At 36.3% G+C, this 24,454-nt stretch overlaps 1 protein-coding gene across 4 annotated transcripts in view; it reads left to right on the top strand.

Moving 5' to 3' along the window:
* The first annotated feature begins 4,188 nt into the window (after positions 1-4,188).
* The window catches only part of LOC115763026, a 39,761-nt gene continuing 19,495 nt past the window's right edge, over positions 4,189-24,454 (top strand). For 2 of the 4 annotated variants that reach the window (XM_030705428.1, XM_030705427.1), the window contains exons 1-2: positions 8,113-8,307; positions 17,226-18,092. In XM_030705428.1, coding sequence (XP_030561288.1) covers positions 17,416-18,092 — 677 coding nt within the window. In that variant the 5' untranslated portion in view covers positions 8,113-8,307; positions 17,226-17,415. Of the gene's footprint in view, positions 4,273-8,112; positions 8,308-17,225; positions 18,093-24,454 lie in introns of those variants that run through there. The other 2 variants (XM_030705430.1, XM_030705432.1) reach the window with 2 other exon arrangements.

Below are 24,454 nucleotides of genomic sequence, written 5' to 3'. Positions count from 1 at the left end.
AAATTTTATCAAAATATGCTCTATTTTATCTTTTTAATATTGTCAAAAACTCAAAAGGAAAGGTATATCGAAAGTGCGATCTATTTTTCTTAATTACTTTAAAATTTCACAATCGTCTGAATTTCTCTATGTATCTGTGTCATTCTCTAACTCTCTGCACGTCTTGAGGCATGCCTATTCCCAATACTTTTTCTATTTCAGGGCTAAAGAAAACGAAAAAAGAAATAGCACACTATCTTGAGGTCGACTCAACACTAATAAACTAACTTAATTTCATAAATATCACTTTGGAGTTCTAGCCAACCAAATCCTTTGCGACGTAAGCTTGGATACTTTGAACTGAAGATGCAGAACAGGGAACTGAACCCTGCTACTTGAGAAGAAAAGAGAAGAAGTGAAAAGGTGGCTAGAACTTTGCACTGGCAATTCGAGCATTTCATCCATCAACACCTGCGCTGAAACCAAAATCAAGCAGTTCAGGACAACTCTGGCAGAATCAAGTCAACAAGCCGTTACTAAGATGAGAGCAGCGAGTAACTAGATGAAGAGAAAGAGGGAGAGGGAAAAAGGGAGAGAGAGGGAGTGGGAGAATGGGGATGAGAGGGCAGCATAGCGAGCCGCACTTAATGCAAGCGCAGCTGCCCAAGTACCGCAAGCATTCGTCCTTCTTGTCGTCGGCGTGGTCCTTCTGGCAACACTCTCAATTAAAATGTCCTCGCTTGGTAAGCGTAAACGTTCAAGAGGCCATGAAAACTCCTTATTACACAGTGTCAGCACTGTGCGGACCGGTTGCCACGGCCAAGAACCACCCGAAAGAAAACCGAAAGCAGGCAAGCAACATGGCGGTCTGGCAACCCCCTTGCGGTATGGCAGCACCTACTACGTGTTAATAACGCGAAATGCTCTGAAAAATTTTTGTATTTTGAAGCACGCACTTGAGCGCGCCACACGCCTCGCTGCCCGGCACGGCCAGGATGTGCTTCCCCTACCAAAAACCCCCCCCCCCTTGCCCCACACTTGAAACAGAAAACGCGCCACGCAAAATCATCGCGCGAGTTGGCAACACTCGGACGCACAGGTCGCAGGGTTCGACAACCAACTGCGACGGTTTTACAGCACTTTAAAAATGCTTTTCGCTTTTTCTTTTCTCTTATCGTTTTTAATATTGTTTCTTTTTATTTTTTGTGCTGTTGGGAAATTCGAAACAATTCAAATATTTGGGCTGAAGAAAGCCACACAAAGTGTTTGGACAAGTTGTCGCCAAAAAAAGAAATGGATGGAAAACCCGCGACATGAGAAATTTTAAACCCAAGCGTCAGCTGTGCCACTTAAAATATATGTCTCCGCCCCCCCCCCCCCCCCCTCTATGCCGAACCCCTCCCTGTTTACTTTTGCCATATTGACTTGAAATAGAAATAACAAACTGTTAAGTATTTGCACAAAATACAAACAGCGCGCGCCTGTCTCCCAGCTGCCCCCCTGACGCACATCCGTTTTCCAGAACATGTGTCTCGCTTTTCAGTTTTTCACGTGTGAGTGTGTGTGTGTGTGTGCGTGTACATGTGCTTTACTTGTCCGCTCTGCCACCCAAAGAACTTATATGCCTCAGCTGCAGGGCAATAAACGTCAGACATCCTTTTGTATATTGACACCTCAAAGGCGGGCTTCTTCTGTCCCGAGTGAAAAGTCGGGATGTTGCAAAGTTGGCAACATCCAGGTCCAGGTGAGTCCTTACTCCTTGATATGCCGCGACATTTGACAGGATGTATTTTGAGTTTTATTGCTTTCAAAAAGTTTGCCTCGTTCGACAAATCGCTAAAGTTCAGCCTGCCCCTGCCTGATTGTGGCTATTGAAGCTCATAGGTCTTGCGATTTGATAGCGGATTTGATAAAACCCTAAAAAGTCAACAATTATTTATATATATATATATATATATAATTATTTGGAAGTTACAATAAAGCAAATTGCAACAACAATTTTTATATTTATATTAATTAAGTTAGCCTGTTTATCAATTCTGATTCATATTTTTATTTTAAGCTTATAAAGTTGATAATTTCCCTTCCCACACAAATATTTATATTCAAGCCATAAGTCTTGAGGATGGCAATAAAGTTGCTGATCGATTAAAGTATTTCGTTCTTTAACTCGTGTCAATGGCATTTTTTTTAAATTAATTGCATAATTCAATTTTGCCTGAAACAAAAGTTAGGCAACAAGAAAGAAATATTTGATATATTAGGAAGTTGTTTAAAGATTCTTTGCCTTTATAATCAAAAATGTTCAGAGCTTCACAATAAGAAAGTTACATTTCATAAAAAATGTTACCTTCATGAAGTTATTTAAAACATATAAAATCGTACCTCTCCCATAAGCGTCCATCTCTCATAACCGGACACAAATAGTGCGATGGGTGCCCGATTATAGATGCTTTGGATTTGTGAAAATGTTTTTATGTAACAGAAGGCGGCATCTGGGAATTGCATAAGTTTATTTATACGAAATCAGGACGAATCAATCTTAAGACGTTTGTTTGTCGTCTGACTCAGACAAATGGTCCGAAATTGCCGCTCAATTGATGAATATATATTTGAATATCTAAAGACTAAATAAGCTAAGGAAAGCCAATTTGGCATATACCTCGTATCGAGAGAGATGCACTTTTTGGATACCATTTTCCACGCTTGCCACAAAACTATCTATATTTTTGTGTACTACTACTATACTATATTTTTCTACTATATATTACTGAATATCTTATTTCATTTTATTGTACTATTTGAGGATTGAGCTAAGCCAAGGCCTGTAAAGAAGATGCCTGTTCTTAGCGGCACGGCGTCTGAGTAAAGTGTGCCAGTGTGTGTTTAGAGATAATTTGAACCGTTAGTGAAAGTGGCTGCTGTTCCTAATCAGGAGCATCAGCGACACGAGTGCAAACAGAGCAGGGAAATGCATGAGTTGGAAAGCTGTTCGACTAATAGAATTAAACTGATAGCTAAATCAAACATTTAACACGCAGGCCTGCACACATGTCACAACCAAACCCCCCTTTTACAACAACAACAAAAATGAAAAAGAAGAAGAAAAAACTATGCAACGAGCCCTTTACGTGTGGTCATGCGCCCGTTTGCCACCCCCTTTTGGCTAAAACTCGAAACTGGAAACTTATGTCAATGGCACGCGTCGCCAGCACGTGACCTCAACATGAAAATCACGCGCAAGATCAGCGCCAAGGGGGATGCGGGCTGTGTGGAGGGTGTGGAGAGCGCGGGTAGGAGGACTTGGAATTGTGGCAGGGCCAGGGGCAGGGGCAGGGGCACAGCGCACTGATGTCGACGACGTCTTGCAGATGCTTTTAAATTTAAATCGAATCAAATTGATTTGCAGCCGGCTGCCAATGCGCACGACCCCCGCTGCTCCCGTTGCTTAATTTCGTGCCCGTGTCAATAGGCACGCCCACTCAAGGCTTTCGGCTATGGACAGGCCTCTTCAAACTGTATCCACAGGCTTATTTACTCGGCAGCCCCGCCCCCTGCCACCCAATCCGACGCTTTGTTTAGCCATTTGACAAGTGTTTTGACAATATTTATTGAGCCGACCTTACATGCCCGCACTCCCCTCGACCCCACACACTCTTCCCCGCCAGCCGTGGTAATTTGATTTGTGTCGCGTTCTGTTGGATGTTGGACACGTTTCTGCCTAATGGAGTTGCTCGAGTGGCGTGAATTTCAATTAAATTAAATCAAAATGTTGCATTTTTTATTAAGTCCATTAACACGCCGCTGGAAGGGTTCTCGCAGATACCAAACCCCCCTACCACCCTCCCACCCTCGCTGCCTAGTTAGGCCAAATTAAGTTAACCAGCTGCCGAGCCAGCCGGGCATCTTAATATGCATAAAGAAGTGCCACAGTGCGACTGGGTGCCGGGTGCCTACCACTTGACAACCACTTGCAACACTCTTGCCGAGTGCTGATAGCGCCCCGGGTGGTACTTCCCCGCCCTGCCCCGCACTGGCATGGGCCAATCCCAAACACCACATCAGGCCAAAGCTACAAATGTATCTGGCTCTTGTGTGTTTGTGTTTTATTTCATTTTTTTTTTTTTTATTTTTCCTTTCTATTTAATGAACATCAAATCAAATTTGCACTCACATTGCCGACATGCATACAAATTTATTCGTTTAATGTAACATACGCAACTTATTTTTCGGCCATAGAATGCAGAGTTCATACCTTGAATATGAAAACTTACCTTGGAGCACAAAAGAACTGTAAGTTAATTCAATGGGCATTAGCAAAATTCTTAGCACCTAATAGGATGCACAATACAGCTAATTCGTTCGAACCTAATTGCATTTCAAAAAAAAAAAGGCTCATAAGAAAAGAAGTATTTAAATAATAAAATAAGTTAGATTTGTATTATTTGGTTTACCATTTTTTTATACCCTGAACCCATTAAAAATGGGTATAAGGGTATATTGTATTTGTGCAAAATCCAAATGTATGTACCGACCCCATAAAGTATATATATTCTTGATCAGCACCAATAGCCGAGTCGATCTAGCCATGTCCGTCTGTCCGTCCGTCCGTATGTATGAACGCAAGGATCTCAGAACCTATAAGAGCTAGAGACATTTTAGATGTAGATGCTCCTAGTTCCCGCGCAGATCGAGTTTGTTTCCGATAATCGATAACTTACTGCGTTTTCAAGCAATCGATAAAAATCGATATCGATATCCTGTTTTTTGGGCAATTTTGGTAAATAATAAGAGCTAGAGTCACCAAACTTGACATATAGCTTCTAAAATAGAATATATATATGCATTTGATGTTGGAAGAAGAGGGTTCAGGGTATTTCCTAGTCGGGAGCTCCCGACTAGAACCTCTTACTTGTTTTTGTATTATAATACAATTAGATGCCACCTTGGCTTACTTTCACTCTACATAGGAACCTAATGAATACGTGTTTCAGCGATTTGGAAAATTCCACCCACAAAAATGTTGATTTAACGAAAAACTGTATTTGTTTGCCGTCCGATCGTTTTCATACTCATTTTCAAAGATCTTTGAGAGAATTTATTTGAAACGTGCCACGAGCAAGGCCGGGGTATACTCGATATTGTCCTACATAGACATAGGTCAAAATGTCATAACCCCATGGCTCGGTAAAAGTTCATCCGATGTTCACCAGGTTTGGTTATATCAATTTGTCATCTAAATCTGACATCATTATAAAATAAATAGTATATAGACATGGGTCAAAATTTCCAAGCCTCAAGACTCGGTCAAATTTCCATGCATATACATTTTATTCGTAGCACGGCGTTTTTTCTGGAATTTTGGAATGCGGGAATTAGCCGCATCATTTGTTGGATTTGTTTTATTTTTCACACTTCCTTCAGAAAGTTTTCGGTCTTAAGCCACATCGATTTAATAATTCAACAGACTCAAGTGAGGCAAAAAATTTAATTGCACATGAAACATATGCCCCTCCCCCAGGACATGTACTGTCGTGGGCGCGGGGGAGAAGGCCGCCCACAATGAAATCTTTTAAAAGCCAAAAATCAACAGAGCAATGGACCAAGTCGAACACAACAACAACAACAAAAACAGCGGCTCAGTTACCATTTCATGGGGCGCACCCTTAGAATAAACAAAGCCCAAATGCTTAAGTAATTCAATTTGGCCAACTTAATGCCACAAGTTACCACCGGAGGGTTAACAAGGCGGCTTCATATTTTGTTATTGTTGCCCCTCCTCTTCCCTCGACCCAAAATTAAATTGCATAACGAAATTTTTCATAGCTGCTGTTTGCCCCACATTGTTGCCAAGTGGGGGGCAGCTAACGAGCCATGCGGTGGCTTCTATCCGCCAGACTCCTGGTGGTCAGCGTCTGCTCCTCGAGGAGCAGTCGTCCTTCACAGGAGTGGGTTCTGCCAAGGTCCATTTATGCGCACTTTTGACGCTAATTGAGCAAAACTTGTTTAATGCATGAATTGGGAATTGTTTAATGTTTGAGGTAAGCGTGCTCTAGGCGGGTGTGCTCACTAGAAGATACCCTGTATCCAGCTAGAAGCGTAGGTTAGTTAAATTTGTTCATAGAAAAAGGCATGCACTTTTCTTCCTTAGCCCTGCCCTACGTTAAATTGTATTCTTTATAGCTTCTGTGTATATTTAATAAGTATAAATATTATTTTGAATTGTTAGAGAACTCTAGTTCCTAAAGTCAGGCTAAGGTTGCGAGTTTGAGACCGGCTAAGGCAAATTAATTTTAATTTTTTTTATCTTATTTTATTTTAGTAAATTCTAATATAAAATATCTAGGGTATCCTTATCCGAGTGCTATCCCGACTATAACACTCTTATATTTCTTTTAATTAAAAAAAAAGGTCTTGAAAAGAAGCATTTTAATTTTCCAGCGACCGCAGCATTTAGTTTTTATACCCTGTACTTGTGCAAAATCCAAATGTTTGTAACAGGCAGAAGGAAGCATCTCCGACCCCATAAAGTATATATATTCTTGATCCGCACCAATAGCCGAGTCGATCTAGCCATGTCCGTCTGTCCGTCCGTCCGTATGTATGAACGCAAGGATCTCAGAACCTATAAGAGCTAGAGACATTTTAGATGTAGGTGCTCCTGTGTTCCCGCGCAGATCGAGTTTGTTTCCGATAATCGATAACTTACTGCGTTTCCAAACAATCGATAAAAATCGATATCGATATCCTGTTTTTTGGGCAATTTTGGTAAATAATAAGAGCTAGAGTCAGCAAACTTGACATATATCTTCTAAAATAGAATATATACATGCATTTGATGTTGGAAGAAGAGGGTTCAGGGTATCCCCAAGTCGGGAGCTCCCGACTAGAACCTCTTACTTGTTAGACTTTAGCTCCTAGAACCTAAAAGCCTCGCCATATCGGTTTTTATCGATTGCTGTGAAACAAGGCAGGTTATCGAATATGGGAAACAAACTCTGTTAAAAGTAAAATAAGAATATGTCAATTTGTCGTGAAATGCACTTAACGAAAGAGCATCTTCTTCCTCTTCACTGGCACTCCAGTAAGTCATTTACAGGTGATGCAACTTGTGTGGTCAGAAAGGATAAGCACCACGCAGAGTTGAGTAGAGTTGCCATTGTTGCACATTCATTAAGAAATGCGGCACTTTAACGGCCCGTGTGAAAATGAGAGGCCCAACTGTGTAAGTGTGTGTGCGTGTGTGACCAGGTAGGGGGCGCTTTGAGTGGCAATTAAACAATGCAAATGTGTTGCGCTGCGGTTGGCGGCAGGTGGCGCCAACTGCTTGTTGTTGCTACAATTAAGAGGGAGAAGTTGTGCATTAATCTGACAGGTAATTGCAATTAAAAAAAAAAAGCAAACAATAAGAAGAGCAGCTTCTGAAAAGAACGTCTGATATCGACACACACGGCGGCGAGCTTGCAATTAAGATATTGCAAGTGACAATGAAAACCGGCAGCTAAGTGGTAAAACCCTAACAAAGTGATGGGCACTGGCAATATAAAGCCGCCACACATTACCGTTTTTTCTTGTGTTTAATTAATGACTTCCATGTGTTCATCATTATGCGTATCTTTATATATATTTTCACATTTATACACGTATTTGAATGGTGTATTTTTACATTTTCGCGGCATTAACATGTTGCATTGCTCGATGCTACATCACGCTTTTATCAACATTGGGCCATCTATAACTGCAACTGTGTCAACTCTGTAACATAACAGCGGTGCCATTTTGAGCAAAACATTTATTTTACAGAATGTTAACCTAATAGCTATTTTTATGAAAGTTTGCACCCTACATCTATGGATGCCCGATGTTATACTGTCAAAATTCGGTTAGTCGCTTATCAGACATGCAAAAACACCAGGAACAGATTGTATGAAAGATAGAACAGAAAAACAAATATTTAAGACATTCTGGTTTGAAACTGAATTTAACAGCAAAGATGTGACGAAGTATCGTGGCAGCCATCTGAATCTTCGTTGTGACTTCCGATAGATTGGGGTGGCCACACGATTAACAAATGCCTTTAAGGGACAGCTGTAAACTTTTTCTCGCACCTATGACAAGAAGCTCAGTGCTACGACAAAATCAAAGCGAAAAGTAGTAGATTTGTGTGTGTGCAAAACAAAACCTGCGGCTCGGTTAAAACAAAAGCAACAACGCGATATCCGTGGCAATGTAGTTCAAACTGATTAAATGTATAATAAAATAAGCGTGGCAACAGCAAACGACAGCCATTGAAATAATGCCAAACAAGATGGTTAAAATATTCTTCAGGTAAATAGCAAAGTGAGAACGCTCAGAGCAGCAGCAAGAACAAGAACAACACTCGAAAACGCACAGCAGCAGCAACACCAACAACAAAGAGAGTGAGAGAGAGGGTGTGAGCGAGACAGCAAGTCAGCGGCCCTGCTCGTTTGCTCTTTGCGCTGCGTTTTTATTTTTATGAATGACGTAAGCGCGCACCGCTTTGTGTCGTACAGCGGCGCTACAGAACGACAAAAACAACTTTCCTTTGTATGGTTGTTGTTGCTGCGTGTTATTGTTGCTATAACTGTTGTTGTTATTATTATTATTATATTGTTGTTGTTGGCTTTGCCAAAAGCAAAGAGGCAACCCTCATAGACCGTGTGTCGTCGTGTGCGTGCTTGTGGGAGAGTTCCCCACACACACGCACGCACACTCACAAAAAGTGGCGTCGTTGGCTTTTTCTTAGAAAACGTGCTCGACGCCAGAGCGAGAGAGAGAGAGGCGGAAAGAGAGCGCCAACGGCAGCGCTTTTGTTGGTGGCTCTCTCTCTCTCGCTCTCTTATTTTTTTTATTTTACAATAACATTAATTCTTTTTTTGGTCAATGACCTAAGCAGCGCTCTTTGCTCCGTTAGTTTAGTTTTTTTTTTTTCGTCTTCTCGTATTGTGCTTTTAGCTTTGCAGCTTTCAGGAAATTGTTAACAAATTGTTCATTATTTATGCCAATTTCGCCAGTGGCCCGTTAGATTGGGTCACCGTCTTACGGTATGTGGACCTTGGTTGGTTTCGTTTTTGATCGCGTATTTGGAAAAATGGGTCAAAAAATAAACTACAGAAATCAGACGATGTCAACATTCAAGGCAACGTCTTAAAAGAAAAACAATTAACAAAAACCCATAGACGCATGGGCTAAATGTTTTTAACTTTATTGAACTGCACAGGAAATACAATTTACAATTAAAAAGTCTATTTACGCTAAAGTATAAGAAAGTTATTGGGTTTTATTAGGAAGTTTGAGATCTTCTGGAAATTTGAATAGAGCATTGTGAAACATAACAATTTTAAATAGAATTAAGAGTATATTGCATAAAGAAGTATTGATTATGATTCTACAATAACGAAGTTCTTTGAATATTTCCATATAAAAAGAAGCAACAATAACAAAAGTTAGTTAAATAAGATTTTTAACTTTGTAATATCTGTTTTTTGTCTATGATAAAGTTTTATCTTACGATATTTGAATAAAAGAGTCTCGAAATAGGATTTGTCTCCTTCTAAGTAGAAGAAGAAAGAAGATTTTCGATGAAATCTCGATGCAATCAAAGACGCTTGTAGAAATAGAGCTTACTCTTCTGCAGATGTATGAGGAGAATTATAATGCTCGTAGTTACCGAATTTGGGAAGCTTTCTCAAAATTCAAAGAGCTTCTTGCTGAGCTTGGAAACATTATCTTTATGGGGAAGACGTGCCCTTCCATTATAACACATAGAATAACACAGATAAAAGCAGGTTTTAATTAAACATTAATTTAAAATGTAGCATATACTACATATTGAATATATTGTAAAGACAACTCTAAAAATTAGAATATTTTCATAAATATTATAAACCTTATAAACCTTGTTGAGGGTATTAAAAATTTTGTGATAAATTTATAACGCATCTTCGACCTCATAAAATATGTACATATATTCTAGATCAGCATCAACTCAGTTCTAAAGCTTTCGTCTTAAACTTAGCTTAGGTTCGTCTTTCTGTTGCAGGCAGTACATAAATATGTACACATGTATGTCGGAACCCTCCGGATCCAGTATATCCTGGCCAAACTCGGCATTTAAAAGTTTCATCATGTTTCCTATATGTATGCAAAATCTTATCAACATCAGACTATTTTAGGAAAAAATTGTTGCCATGGGAAAAAATGGTTGAAAAGAAGGTTATTTAATGGCAATATATTCTATTATTTCAAATATTCTGTTTTTCATCAATTTCAGTATTTACGAGTTTCACTATTTTCACATTAAATCTCAAATGTGCCGAAGATATTCTTACTTTGGCTATTGAACAACAAGTTTTCCGGTTTGATTTCTTATATGCCTTAATACAACGAAATCTTAAGTATTTCTTGTTTGTGCTAAATAACCTTTTAATTGTCTCAGAGAAATTTGTGCATAATAGTTTCCAAGAACTAATCGATCAAGCTATTTTGATTAATTTTGAAAAATTACTGCAATTTTCAGGAAGATGATAGCGAAAATTATTTATTATTATACATTTCTGGTATGACATCAGCCAATGTCAATTACTATTGCAATATATCTCATTTAAGCTATTATATCTGTATCTATATCTATATCTATATCTATATCTATATCTGCCCGTAAATTGCAATGCCCGCCCGACACGAGCCGAAAGTGCATTATGCCGCAACGATTTGTCATTCCCATTTCGACATTTTGGGAGGAAACGAATGGCTTGTTGTTGTTTTGTTATTGTTTTTATTATTATTTTTGGTTGTTTGTCACATTTTGACAATAATCCACTTTCGCACTTAATTTGATTAACACGGAAACACACGAAAGATAATGGCACGCTGCAGCGTTGATAAATTTTAGGCGAAAAACACAAATTCATTGTTAAAACATCAACAAAGTTGCCAACAAAAAGAAGACAGTGAAAAAATTGCTAGTAAATAAAGTGTGTGCTGCTTATAAAGATTAAATAAATATTTTTGTTGTCTTAAGCGAATTACACACGAACGAGCATTGTTAACAAAGGTTACGTAGAAAAAACAACTGCAGTCCCTGTAATAATTTATACCCTAACCAGAAATATATATACATACAATTCTGTGAGCATCAGGAAGCCAGCGACGTATAAACAAACAATAAGTCTAAACATTTATCAAATAATCAATATCATGCAATTTTGAGAAAATGTAGAATATTATAAAACTGATTGCAAACTATAAAAATAATATGGGAATTACTGAAGCATCTAACCCCTAGTCCGTGTAGAATATTATAATTATGATTACGAAATATAAAAACTAATTCGGAGCCTTTAATGATTCGGCTTAAAGGATTTAAGAGGATTTAAAAACGGAACTCCGATTAACGAGAAAAGACAAATAAATCTTCAACTCTTAACAAGATCTTCAGGCGCAGCCAACTTAACGTGCGCAGATGTTACCAGATCAACGGGTTATTTAACGATTAAAAAAAAATATGCATTTTCTAACGTTCATTCATTTTATTTCACATATTCTGAAGAAAGTATGGGAAATATATAAATGTAAAATAAATTTGAATATATGAAAATGTTAAAATATTTAAATTGAGAACTTAATCGCATTGCCCTTTCTGGTTATAAAATTTATCAATTATAAAGTCAAGTTTAATTAAAGCATAATATACAATAAAAAGAAAATACATTTTAGTCAGTATAAAGTATAAATTAATACTTGATTATATTTATTTATTTTTCTTAATTTTTTTTTAATTAATTGGAAAAATGTTAAGGAATATAAATAATTATCTGACAAAATAGTTTTTTTTTTTTGCAGAAGTAAAACGATACTGAACTAATATTTATTAGTGAAACTTTTCTAAATTTTATTTTGTGTTTATATTTCATAATATTAGATTTTGCCATATATCTTTTTTTATCAATAATATTTTGATTAATAAAATTGAAATAAGTTAGGGATAAAGAGAGGCGGGATTTCAATTCGTACAAGAGTATCAAATCGTCTGCTATGCCACAAATAGGCTTATCACAATTCTCATGTCTTTGTTTGCGGTTACTTTTCTGTTTAAGCTTAAAGAGAGAGTGCAAAAGTTGCAGAATTGGCTCTCTCTCTCTCCCTCTCTCTCTCTCTCTCTCTCTCTCTCTCTCTCTCTCTCTCTCTCTCTCTCTCTCTCTCTCACTGTCTCTTTTGTGGTGGGAGACGGACTGGAAGCGTTGACATTGTAAACAATAACAGCAGCAAGAAACGTCGCAAAAAAAAAGAAATTAAAAAAAATTAACGCATTTATTACAATAACAATAAAAGGGAAAAATATCATGTAGGAGTCAATAAGAAGAGTGCAAGGAAGTGCAAAGCCCAAAACAATTAGTGAAAAAAGCAATTAAAGCAAAACGGAAATAAAACGCGTCGGCCAAAATTGGCTGAGAGGAGGCCGCAAAGGCAAGGCCTGAAGGTCGTTTGTGTTTGCGCGCGATAAATTTGTATTTAATTTTCTGGCGTTTCTTTTGCTCTTCATATGATTTTTTTTAGTTTTAAATAAATATCACACATACGCAGCGTATGCAAATAATATTTATGGCATACAGTTTCTGGCTAAGTTTTTAATTTTCTTTTTGTGTTTCTGTGCTTTTTATCTGCGCCCTGTTATCCAAGCCTTTGGAGACTTATCTATATATATATATGTAAATGTGTGTGTATGCATGTCTATGGCAGGCTTTCTTGATTGAATTGTCGTGAAATATGCGCATAAAGTAATCGGGCCAGCGCTTATCACAGCCAAACAAAGCATACAAAACAACTAAAACAAAAAAGTAAAAACTATATACAAGTAATAGCCAGACTAAGGCGACAAACCTTCCAAGGTGCACACACACACACACACACACGCACATTCGCACAATTTGTCAATCAACTGGCAATCAGCTGCCAATCAACCCATCACCAACTCCCCAAACCCCCCGCCCACAGGTACAAGAGGGACGCCAATGTGCTCGATGCGTCGTTTAGTTTGGCGTGACCAATTTGCAAATGCGTTCAACTATTTAGTTTAAGAGCTTTGTTTACACCCTATACTCAAACTCATTCAATGGGGTATTATACACTATAGTTTCCGATATATGATTCTGTTCGATTTACGATTAATCATAACCTGATCGATTGACTTTTAATCACTTTTATCGATAAAAATCAATTGTTGACCTTAGTCACCCGCAGTTTGTTCCTTAATTTCTTGAATCGTTTTAAGCAAAAGGCTGAGGTTTTTTTTTTAGAAATTTAAGCAATTTATTTACGCTTAAAATAAGCCGATAACACGCTTTTATAAATTCAATTATCGATGTTCTCATGTCAAAATTAGTTTGTTGATTATTGCTCTCTGTCTCTCTGTCTCTCTCTCTCTCTCTTTCTTTGATACTCTGAATGATATAACCTATTTAATTTTAATATATCTTAAAATGATATGGAACAGCGTACTCACTCGTCGTTATGTTCTACTCGGACTTACTCACCCCATCTAACAAATAGCTATTTGGCAGACAGAAAAAAAAAACACACGGCGACTGACGCTAATCAAACGCCTAATTTCTTGCAAATTAGCTGACACGGTTAAATGATTAACTTTGATCGAGTTTTAATGTACTGCGCAGTCGGCGTAAATATTGTTCGAGATTGGTTTCATTAGCTGAATCACCTATTAGAATAAAATAGGGTCCCATGAGCCACAAAAACCAACAATAAACTATATTCAATTGTTGTTACTCAGTTATTTCATTGTTATTCAAAATTATGCAAGCTCCAAAAGCGTTCCCTATGCACAGTTCATACTTTAATATCAGCGTTTTATTAAAGAAATGCAATTATACTATTTTAAATTAATAACTATTGTAATAAATGCTTAGATTAAAAAGTAAGGATCAATCGTTATGTGCACATTGGTATTCAGCTCAATACGCAGTTGTTTTACTGTTATCCGAATTAATCCGAGCTCTAAATAAATCCTCTTGGGATGTTTCATTAACAGACCTATATTGCCCTATCCGGTACTATCCGAGCCCAATCTCAAGGTTTTAAATATTAATTTATTCCTTTATAATCCATTTTCGGATGTTTCTTTGACAAACTTATATTTCCTTATCCGGTCTTATCCGAACCCAGGAATCATAGTTTCAGAATATCAGTTTAATAAAAGATCTCAAGGTTTGCGAATATCTATTAAATCCCAAACTCACAATCCGTTTTGGGATGTATCATTAATATAAACCTGTTCTAGTCAACTTTTGTGTTATCCGAACCTATCCAATTAAAAATTATCCAAATCTTTACTTGGCTTATCCCACAGACATACTTGTTATCCGTATTTATTTGAATTCACAATTTGTAAGCTATTTTTATTAAACGAATTCACCTTTTTCACAGTCCATTCATTCTTTGTTTTCGATGTTTTCAATAGATCATTAATAAGCGAGAAAAAAAGGCAACCCACAACAAAATGGCATCATCGCAAAATGCTCATTTAAGGCGCGTACATGACAGCATCAACAATATCTCTAAAATTATTTTGGCAAAAAAATAGATATATATATATATATATATATATATATATATATACATAGGTGTATAGATGTGCGCAAATCTTTTTGAACTTTCGCATGGCACAAGTGCCAAGAGCAAACCCTGACATACATTATAATATTTAAAGCAACGCCCTCTTTTCTGTGCCAGTTTTTATTTTGTTTTTCAAATATTCATTCACCTACACGCGCTCATAATCTCATTTCGAGCGGCGTCAATAAATTATTGTTTGTATTTAAATTTGGCATTTGGATATATCTTATAGATACATATATATGTATATATATATATATATATATATATATATATATATATATATATATATATACATGCATATAGGTTAGTCTGTCTCTTACACACGCCCACAAACAGCTGCTGACAATCACATGAAATCATAATATCTGGCGTGCGGAAATACCTTTGAATACCTTTCATATTTACCTGTTGGTCCTATTTAAGGAGCAGCTGTTGTCATTTTTTGCACTCACGAATCCACTTTTGGGCCTTATCGGCGTAACTTATCTGGCCTGATTGTTAGTCACATTGGCCCAAACTACCAGTTTTGTTGTTGTTGTATTTTGCACAATCTAAAATGCCAATGAGTAATCACAATTGTTTGTAATTAGGAGCAGTTGCAAGAGTTAGTCATTGTATAGTTTAAGCACCCCGAAAGAAAAAAGGGAAATGGAGGCAAGAAAAAAAAAACGATGATTCCAATTCGTCCCATAATAACTTTCATTGTTGCAGGCCAAACAATTTCTTTGAAAATGCATAGTAAAAAAAGAGAAAGCCACGCACAATGGGCAAAACTATCAGACTTCTTTGGTGAAAATATCTTATTTGAAATTACTTTCGGCTTCTCCCAAATATTCAAGATCTATTCTTTCTAAGTTCTTTAATAAGTTTTCCGAATACCATCTTTTGTTATAGCTTTCTTTAGTTATAAAGGTATTGTATTTTCAGGTCATTATTAAAGCGTAGTTTTTTTTTAATTATAGATAAAGTTTCATATACATATATTATCATAAAATATAGAAATGTAATGTAATGTTTTTATACCCTGAACCCATTAAAAATGGGTATAAGGGTATATTGTATTTGTGCAAAATCCAAATGTATGTAACAGGCAGAAGGAAGCATCTCCGATCCCATAAACTATATATATTCTTGATCAGCACCAATAGCCGAGTCGATCTAGCCATGTCCGTCTGTCTGTCTGTCCGTCTGTCCGTATGTATGGTAATGTAATCGATATCGATATCGTGTTTTTTGGGCAATTTTGGTAAATAATAAGAGTCTCTAGAGTCTCCAAACTTGACATATAGCTTCTAAAATAGAATATATATATATGCATTTGATGTTGGAAGAAGAGGGTTCAGGGTATCCCCTAGTCGCGAGCTCCCGACTAGAACCTCTTACTTGTTTAATTTTATATTTTATTATGATGGACCTTTGGTATTAAGAATTTCTATGCAAGTTCGCAATTTGAGTTTTGGAGAGAATATCTAAGATGTTAATATGTCATATTAAATTAGATAAATTTAGCTTGTCGAAAGAAGTATTAGCTGCAATTAAAATACAATAGTAGGTAATTGTATATCATATAAATTTCAAAATTAAATTTATTATCAAGCTTTTAAATGAAATTTTATGATGTGCACGGAATGCGACTTCAATTTTTGTTGGCCATTTTATTATTTTGCTGCCATTGTGTGTTGCTTCCAAATTGTGCAAATTACGAGCATTTTGCTTGTTGCTATGAAACCCATTCGATCGATCGATCGATATGGAAAAAACAAAACAAAAAAAAATACGTTTCCACAATCGAAAGCTGCCCACGCGCGCTGGATGCTGAGCACAAGATGGACAGCATTTGATTGAATGTTTGTTTAAAAAAAAAAAGAAGGAAACAACAACAAAAAGAGATCAAATGCCAAAAACAAATGGCACATAAAATAAAACACGTTACGCTGCTGAGCGAGAGCGCGCGCATAGGCGAAAGCCGCACAGAACGCGTGTGAGAGAGAGAGAGAGAGAGAGAGAGAGCGAGAGAGAGGCACACGTGCGCGCGCGCTCACAGCAGCAGAGCCGAGCAACAGCAACAGCGACGCGCTGAGCGCAGTACTTCTGCGCGCTTTGTTGTGCTTGGGAAGTCATTCGGCAACGTTGGCTCGACGCGTTCACAACGTTGCGTATTCGCCGTGTGTTCGTGTCTCTGTTAAAAGCTGCGCGCTTTCGAGTACTTTTGTGTATGTTGTGTGAGGAGATTTCCGTTCGTGCAAGCACACACACACACACACGCTCACAACTTATACATGCATATAAAATCATTTCTAAATTTATAATAATATGAGAAAAGCGCTGGCGTGCGCGCTTCACAGCACAAAAAACATATATAAGAAATCAATTTAAAACGCGCGCAAAAAATTCGAAGCAAAGCCAAATATATACTCACAAATATTTGCAACGCGCACACGCCCACAGTTGCTAACAAAAAAAAGTGTGGAAAAATAACATAATTCTTTTATATACATCGACTTTATCAAACAAAATATTGCCTTGCCTTTCGTTTGTTTTATGTTGTTAAAAACTGTTTTGTTTTCTTTTGCGCACCCAAAATTCTTTAGTTGAAAGTGAAAGCTGCCTCTGTGAAATGTTGTCGCCGGCAAATCCGAAAAGAAACGACAAACACATAAATACATAAAACATTATAATTAAAATAAAAACAAACACAAATGTTGTATTGAGACATGTTTGCCCAAAATGTGTGCGCAACTGACATAAAGGCCGACAATCAATTCGTTTAAACATTGTTCAATGCGCAGCAAATTGGCCAAAATGCGTTTGCAACAGCGTTACAACAGCAACAACAACGCCAGCAGCACAATGGCCACACAAGCAATTGGCAACGGCAATGGCAACAACAACAACAACAACAACGGCAGCAGCAACAATAACAATAGCAACAACAGCAGCAGAATCAACAATCAACGCGCCAAAATACCAAATCTCATCAACAACAATCGCAACAATCACAACAACAACAACGGCTACATCAAGCTGCGGAGCAGTACCAAGTCAGCAACTACCAACAACAACAACAACAATTGCAACAACAACAACAAGGGCAACAACAACAACAACAACAGCAGCAGCATCAGCTCCTGCAGCCAGCCCATGCAGCTAGACAATGACGAAGATCTGGTCGAAACGCTGGAAGAGACCACAACTGCAGTCGAGCTGCGCTCAACATCTGCCGCTGCCGCTGCCGCCGCCGCGGTCGCTGCTGCTGCTGCTGCTGCGCCTGGCGCTGCTGCGCATTATCGCGCCTACACAACGCTGCGCAGCAACTCCACATCGGCCATTTTGGCAGAGGCTGCCTGTCTGCCCAGCCTGCTGGGCAGCAGTCCCAGCATGCTCTTCGCCCGCCCCCGCACCCTCAATGTGCACAATATCTGCCAGACGCCGGCGCAGATAACGCAATTGTTTTTTGGGTATGTTTTTTTTTTTTCGTTTTTATTTTTTCTAATTTTGGTGTTTGGTTTCTAAATTCAAAGAAAGAAGTTGTGTACTTTTAGCTGTGACTAACATTCGATTTAGTAAATATATATATGCTGTTATAACTAATCTGAATCAAAGACGTTTTACTAATCTATTAATGATTAAGTATTTTATGCAATTTATGTTAAATAACCCATGAAATTAATGGGCTAAATACATACTAGACAGCCCATAAAGATTTTACTAAAGAAGTTCCGCTCTCTATAATAGATGATAGCCCCTTATATGCTTCCGAAAACATTTATACTGCTGGCTTTCTATACATATATATTTAAATAGCCCAAATTTCTAACTGATTTAATATGAATTTATATTGTGATTATCTTAAACTCTTTCAAGTCGATAGGTTAGATAAGCTCTTATCTATAATTGGCCCAGACGATTATCCGAAAACTGTTTATGCCTGATGAATTTGTGTTTGAGCAGACTTTGAGCAGGCTTTCTTTTATCTTAAACTACACAAATGCCAAGTAAATAATTATCTATTGCCCCCAATTGCAATTTATAGTTCTTTTTGATCCGCTTTCAATACCTTAACCCAGTGCATAGGTCAAACTCTCTTCAATTATCCAAGGTCGCAATAGCAATCGAAATTATCGCGTTCGCATATATAAATATTTATACACTTTTAACATAATTTATGAGCTTTCGCAATTTTATTCGTATGGCGTCATATTGAATGAATAAGTGAACCATATAACGATGCGGATAAAAACGGATAAATCTCTCTTTTGTTGATGCATTTTTGCAATAACAAATGCATACAAAAAAGCCGACGCTTGAAAGGTTTTACACAATGGCAAATTTATCGGATGCCCAACGTAATTGGCTTAATAATAGAGTAGAATTAAATAAAATTGTTATAATTGACTAGCAGATACCCTACCTATCCGTATCCGTCTCGAGAAAAATATTGCTCATACCATATATTCGCACCCATTGAAAACTAACCTCAGCAAATTGAAATTCCCATTTGAAACGGATAACGCTCAATTTGAAATTAGAAAAAAAACCGCTTTTTATACGGTTTATCTTAGCACCATCTAGATAATTCATACAAGTCCATATACATACATATGATATGATATGACAAATAGAAACTATTCAAATTTGATCTTTGCGATCTCAATCAATATTCAATTAAATATTCCCTCTTATCCGCATATCACCAAAGTGCAACCAGATGAATTATAAGCAGCAGATAATTCTATTAGATTATCCGTTGTCTCAGTTATTACCTCGTTGTAAAAATTAGCGCTTGATATTCACATGACTTACACTGTGATTAATCAGATGGCAGGCGGCAACTCTTGAAATATGTCCACGCCTTTCATCTAATTGGGCTGCCTTCCTGGGCGAATGGCCGCCGACAAAAGCAAGAACAACGAATTCTGAATACCGTACAATCCCATATATCTGGCTCTTGTCTTGTTTTGCGCTTTTGTTTCATTCTTTGGCGTTGCACAAAAATACATCGGGCAGGATTTTGTCATCGTTATTTTAAAATTCTATATATTGTTTATATATAGTATATATATTCGATTTTTGCGCACTCTCGCAGCGCAAAACACTAAAAATATTCAATTAAATGACAAGGCTGCTTTTATTTTTCACACAGTGCAAAACATTTTTTTGTTTTGTTTTCTTTTAAATTTAAAATGTTATTTCTTTTATTTGTCGCCGTCTTCGGCCAGTGTGAAAATTCAATGAACTTGATCTCTCGCCAGCGCGTGCGTTGCATATTTTTTTTGATTTTTATATTATTATATTTTGTTTATTTTTCTTAATGCCAAAATAAATTGTGTTTAAATTAACAGCAATAACAATGTATTAAAATGTCAAACGCTGTAAACAAAACGCGCCTTTGCTCTGCGGTATATACATATATCTTTTCTCTCTTTTTTCCGTATTTTTTTGTATTTGTCACAATTTGCATATAATAAAGTCATAAGTCAGCCGACAAATTGTCATTTTCATAACATATTTATTGTGCCTGCGGCGCTGACAATTGATCAGTCCAGCGATCGAGGCTCAAATAAATCAAGGCACGACTTGGCCAGACCCGTACCAAGTGTGGAAACATAGTTTAGATATCAGTTATTATTGCGTATACAATTTGTTTTGAGATAATGGATTTTAATGATCGCAAAGGCTGACATTATTATTATAGTTATTTAGTTATATCAAATGGTTCATGATGTATGATATGCGTATAAGTTAAGGCGTATTCCTTGCTATAGCTTAAAATGTAAGAGTCTTCAACGATATAAAATATAAAGATTGTAGGGATTATCAGAAGAAGAATTCACGCTTTAAAGGTATATAGGATAATTATTAAATTAAATGACGTCTATATAAACTTGAATTAAACTTGTTTTCTATATTTCCTTTTTAAAAGAGGATTTCCTTTTTTTTTAAAGAAATTCATAAATTAAAAAAGGAGAAACCTCTAAATGATTTTATTTAAAACTGATCAACATTGTACGTAAAACGTTTAAGAATATGATACAAAGTAAAACTGAACAAAAGCTCTCCTGAGAGAGCAAGGACCTCAAAGAGCGAGGGAGAGAGAGAGAGAGAGAAAGAAAGGAGAGTTCGTCTATACGTTATTTGTTTAGCAAGAAAGTGGATGAGGTAGTAAAGATAATTGTTCTTTAGAAATGAAAACCTTTTATATATCAAAAACAATTGACCTATGTGGTTCATAAATATATTATCAGAACTTCTAGTATGAGAATTTCTATCAAAATTTATTAAAAAATTCTCAATAGGGAATTTAATAAAAGTTTTGATAGTTTTATTAAAAAATAGTCAAAAAGTCAAAAAAAATTAAATTTATTAATTACACTTAAAGACTTGAATCCAAAGAATACGTTTTGTTCTACATTTACGGGTATTTGAAAAGCGAGTCATTGAAAAAGTTCATTTAATTAAATGATTTTTACGACTCGGCCTCTAGTGGGTCTCTGGCATTGTTTTATTCTTGGCAAATTGAATTCGAGTGCCTGACTTGGTTGTGGTTTTTCAACTCATATTCGTGATTCGTTCGACCTTCTTGCAGACGGACACGTGTTATTCATTGGCAAAAAATTTATATTCATAGACATATTTATTGAATGCACTCAAAGCTGTGAATATTGCAGGGCACACGCCCAGTTTTTATTTTTTTTTTGTTTTGTTTTTTTTTAATGTGCCAAATGTTTGACGAAAGTCGACAAAAAATTAAGGTTTTTTTTTTGTTCGTGGCGCAACTGGCCCGTAAAAACGTTAAAACGGACGGCAACTAATTCAAACCCATAAATCACAGAGCGGCGGCTATTAAAAGTTATGGGCTCCACGATGCTAAATTAAAAGAGTTGCTGCGTTTCATTATTAATTTGTTGTTTATTTTTTTTTTTTTTGTGTGCTTTTTGCTGAATGTCGCTTTAATTCAATTTGTGCAGTCACAACGTACAACGTTCATCAAACCGCGGTCATTGTCTCTGCCGGGTTGATGCTTCAATTTCATTCATTTCATTCATGCATCAATAAATCACGCATTGACCGTTCGCAAAGGCCGCTTGCCTCGTCTCGTTTATGTATATATATATATATATATATATACTCTGTATATATATATATTTTTATGAGTTTATCAGTGGCACTTCAATTTAGCAAATGCCGCATTCTTTTGTCAATTGTTTTATGCCATCCATATGTACTATCAATTCTTTTATTATTTCCCTTTTTCAATTCAATTTTGTAATTTTTTTTTGTATTCCACATCGTTTATATGAACTGCATTTATCGCTTTGGCTTATAAGTACTCGTATTTTATATGGCTTTTTGCGTCGTGATATTATGCTTTATTTTTAACTTGATTATGACATAGTGCAAACATACATCCATATAGGAATCTACAGCAACGCCGACGACGACGACGACGACTGCATGTGAAGATAATAATTAATTTCATAAAATAACAATGCCTTTATAAGTAACCACTCGGGCCATTATGTTAATTATCAAGCATTTATCTTCTAGGAAAAAATTATTATATATATTTTTTCAAAAGGCGTGATTGCTCTAACGATTGTTGGATAAAATCAGTTAATTAGTCCCATATAATTTCACACCAAGTCTGACGAATAGTTTAGGTTCATGCAATTAATTGCAGCTTTAACACAAAAATTCACACCAAAAGCTCACTCGGATAGTAGCCATTTGTAATAATAACCCATTTTAGCTCAGGTTTTGCCAAAAGTTATTTATGCAGTCAAAAACACTAATTTTAAATGTTCGGATAAAAACGGATAATTTATCCACACGCTTCTTTTCTTCTAAGATTCATGCATATGTATCAACAAATTAATTAACACACAAATTCACACCAAAAACTAGTTCGGATAAAGATTATCTGTAACTAAAAACATATTTTGCATAAAATATTGTGAAAGTTAATTTGACATTTTATCCGAATCAAATAGTTAGCATGGAAGATAATCCCTTATAGGATAGATCATACGGTAATGATAATTTATCCGAATGTTTGATTACACAGATTAACTGTAAATTATAGAAAATATTTACCTAGTCAAGTCATAAAAGTGCCGCAAGTTCTTTTTAGATGTTCGGATAGAAACTTTTACTTTATCCGCAAGTTTATTTAGTTTGTAATACGATACAAATATTAAGTCTTCTTTGCGGATAAAAGTAAATAATTTATTCAATTACTGTAATTGTCTTAGCTAATAAAACGGATAGCTTTAATATGTATTCTATATTCCATTCGCTATCATTAATCATATTGGAATTGCCACTTCATCCAAGTAAATGGGTAAAAACCAAATCAAATGATATTAACTATTGATGAACTTCTATTATTGTTTGTAAAAATCGATTAGGCAAAAGTGCTTGGCACTTAATCTTCACACAAAGGCGGTCGTCCATTGCGGAACTGCGGCACGTTTCCCAATAAATAATAATTAATGTTGTGGAAAAGTGCATTAATAAACAAATGTGTGCACTCACTTATTATTCATTGAGCTTTTCCAAAACAACTCGTTGGCGAAACACGTCTGTGTACCTTAGGAACTGCAGACGAAACATAAATAACACAAAATATCAAATAACTTTGCCCGATACGCTCAATAGTTTGTCTAAACTGAGCTAAGCGTTTATTAATAACAAATTGCAGCAGCAAAAAGAATTTGTAGGCAGCTGCAGTTGCTAAAAATAATATCATAGTTCACCGTCAAGCGAACTACTTATAGAGGCTTACGTATACGCCAGCTAAAGGCCAAGTTGACGCTTTAAGCCAAAGTACTTGGCCAATATATTTTGTGTTTTATAGCACCCGCGATAATGTTAACAATTGTCGACGTCTTATATGGCCAATAGATGAGCCCATTCGCCAATTTAATGGCTCTTCCATGCTGTCACCCATACACAAATAGATTCAGGCAAACAAAGGGTATTATCAAGTCAGGGCTTATCGATTGTCGACAAGACGAATTATGTCACGAGCTGCAGCGAAGCATTTGTGTACACTTACAGGCCGTATTAATATTGTAAGGCACAATATGTGCTGCATTAACAATATTTGTTATCCATAATTTAGTTTTGTTTACATATTTATTATTATTCCTCGACAGAGGTTTTCCTTGCTCTTATTAGTTTTTACTTTTGATCTGGTTGACTTGACTCCGTGAACAATCTTTGTATCCCTGCCTAGCATATTTAATTATTATTCTCAGCCAACAACATTTTATATGTGTTATCCGTAAGCGAGAAATCGTGAACACCCTTTTTATCCTTGCTAGGCATATTAAACTATTATCCCAACCCATAAACTAATCCCAATAATTATATATGTTTTCCGTATGCCCCAGCCAGGAATTTTCTTTTGAGCGCAGATCAACTATTAGAGATGCCCGGTGTATAACAATCTTTTTTAAATTTATTTAACCCTTTTTTGTCAAGATCAGCTTGCATTTTACGTGCCATTTTTTATTATAACTAAATTCAAGAGTATTTAAATATACTACTTGTATATTTGTTTGTATTCCGTACATTCTTCTAGTCACCAACATTTGTTTTCTCTATTTTTGGCACATACACACACACACATAAAACACACATTCCATAACACCCATGGCCAAAGATCTGTTTTGTTTATGCTCTTGCATTGCACTTGATTTTCATGGTCTGCGCGAAGAGTTTCTCAGTGCCAAAGTTTGTATACAAAAAAAAAAAAAATTAATAATAAAAAAAAAATAGAAAACAAAAGCAAAATTATTGTTTAAAAATTTTTTGT

Source organism: Drosophila novamexicana, unplaced genomic scaffold (genome assembly GCF_003285875.2).
Source record: "Drosophila novamexicana strain 15010-1031.04,08,12 unplaced genomic scaffold, DnovRS2.1 tig00000689-arrow-pilon, whole genome shotgun sequence".
Lineage (NCBI taxonomy): Eukaryota > Metazoa > Arthropoda > Insecta > Diptera > Drosophilidae > Drosophila > Drosophila novamexicana.
The sequence above is the reverse complement of the archived record's forward strand: the minus strand, read 5'-3'. Positions and strand labels throughout refer to the sequence as shown.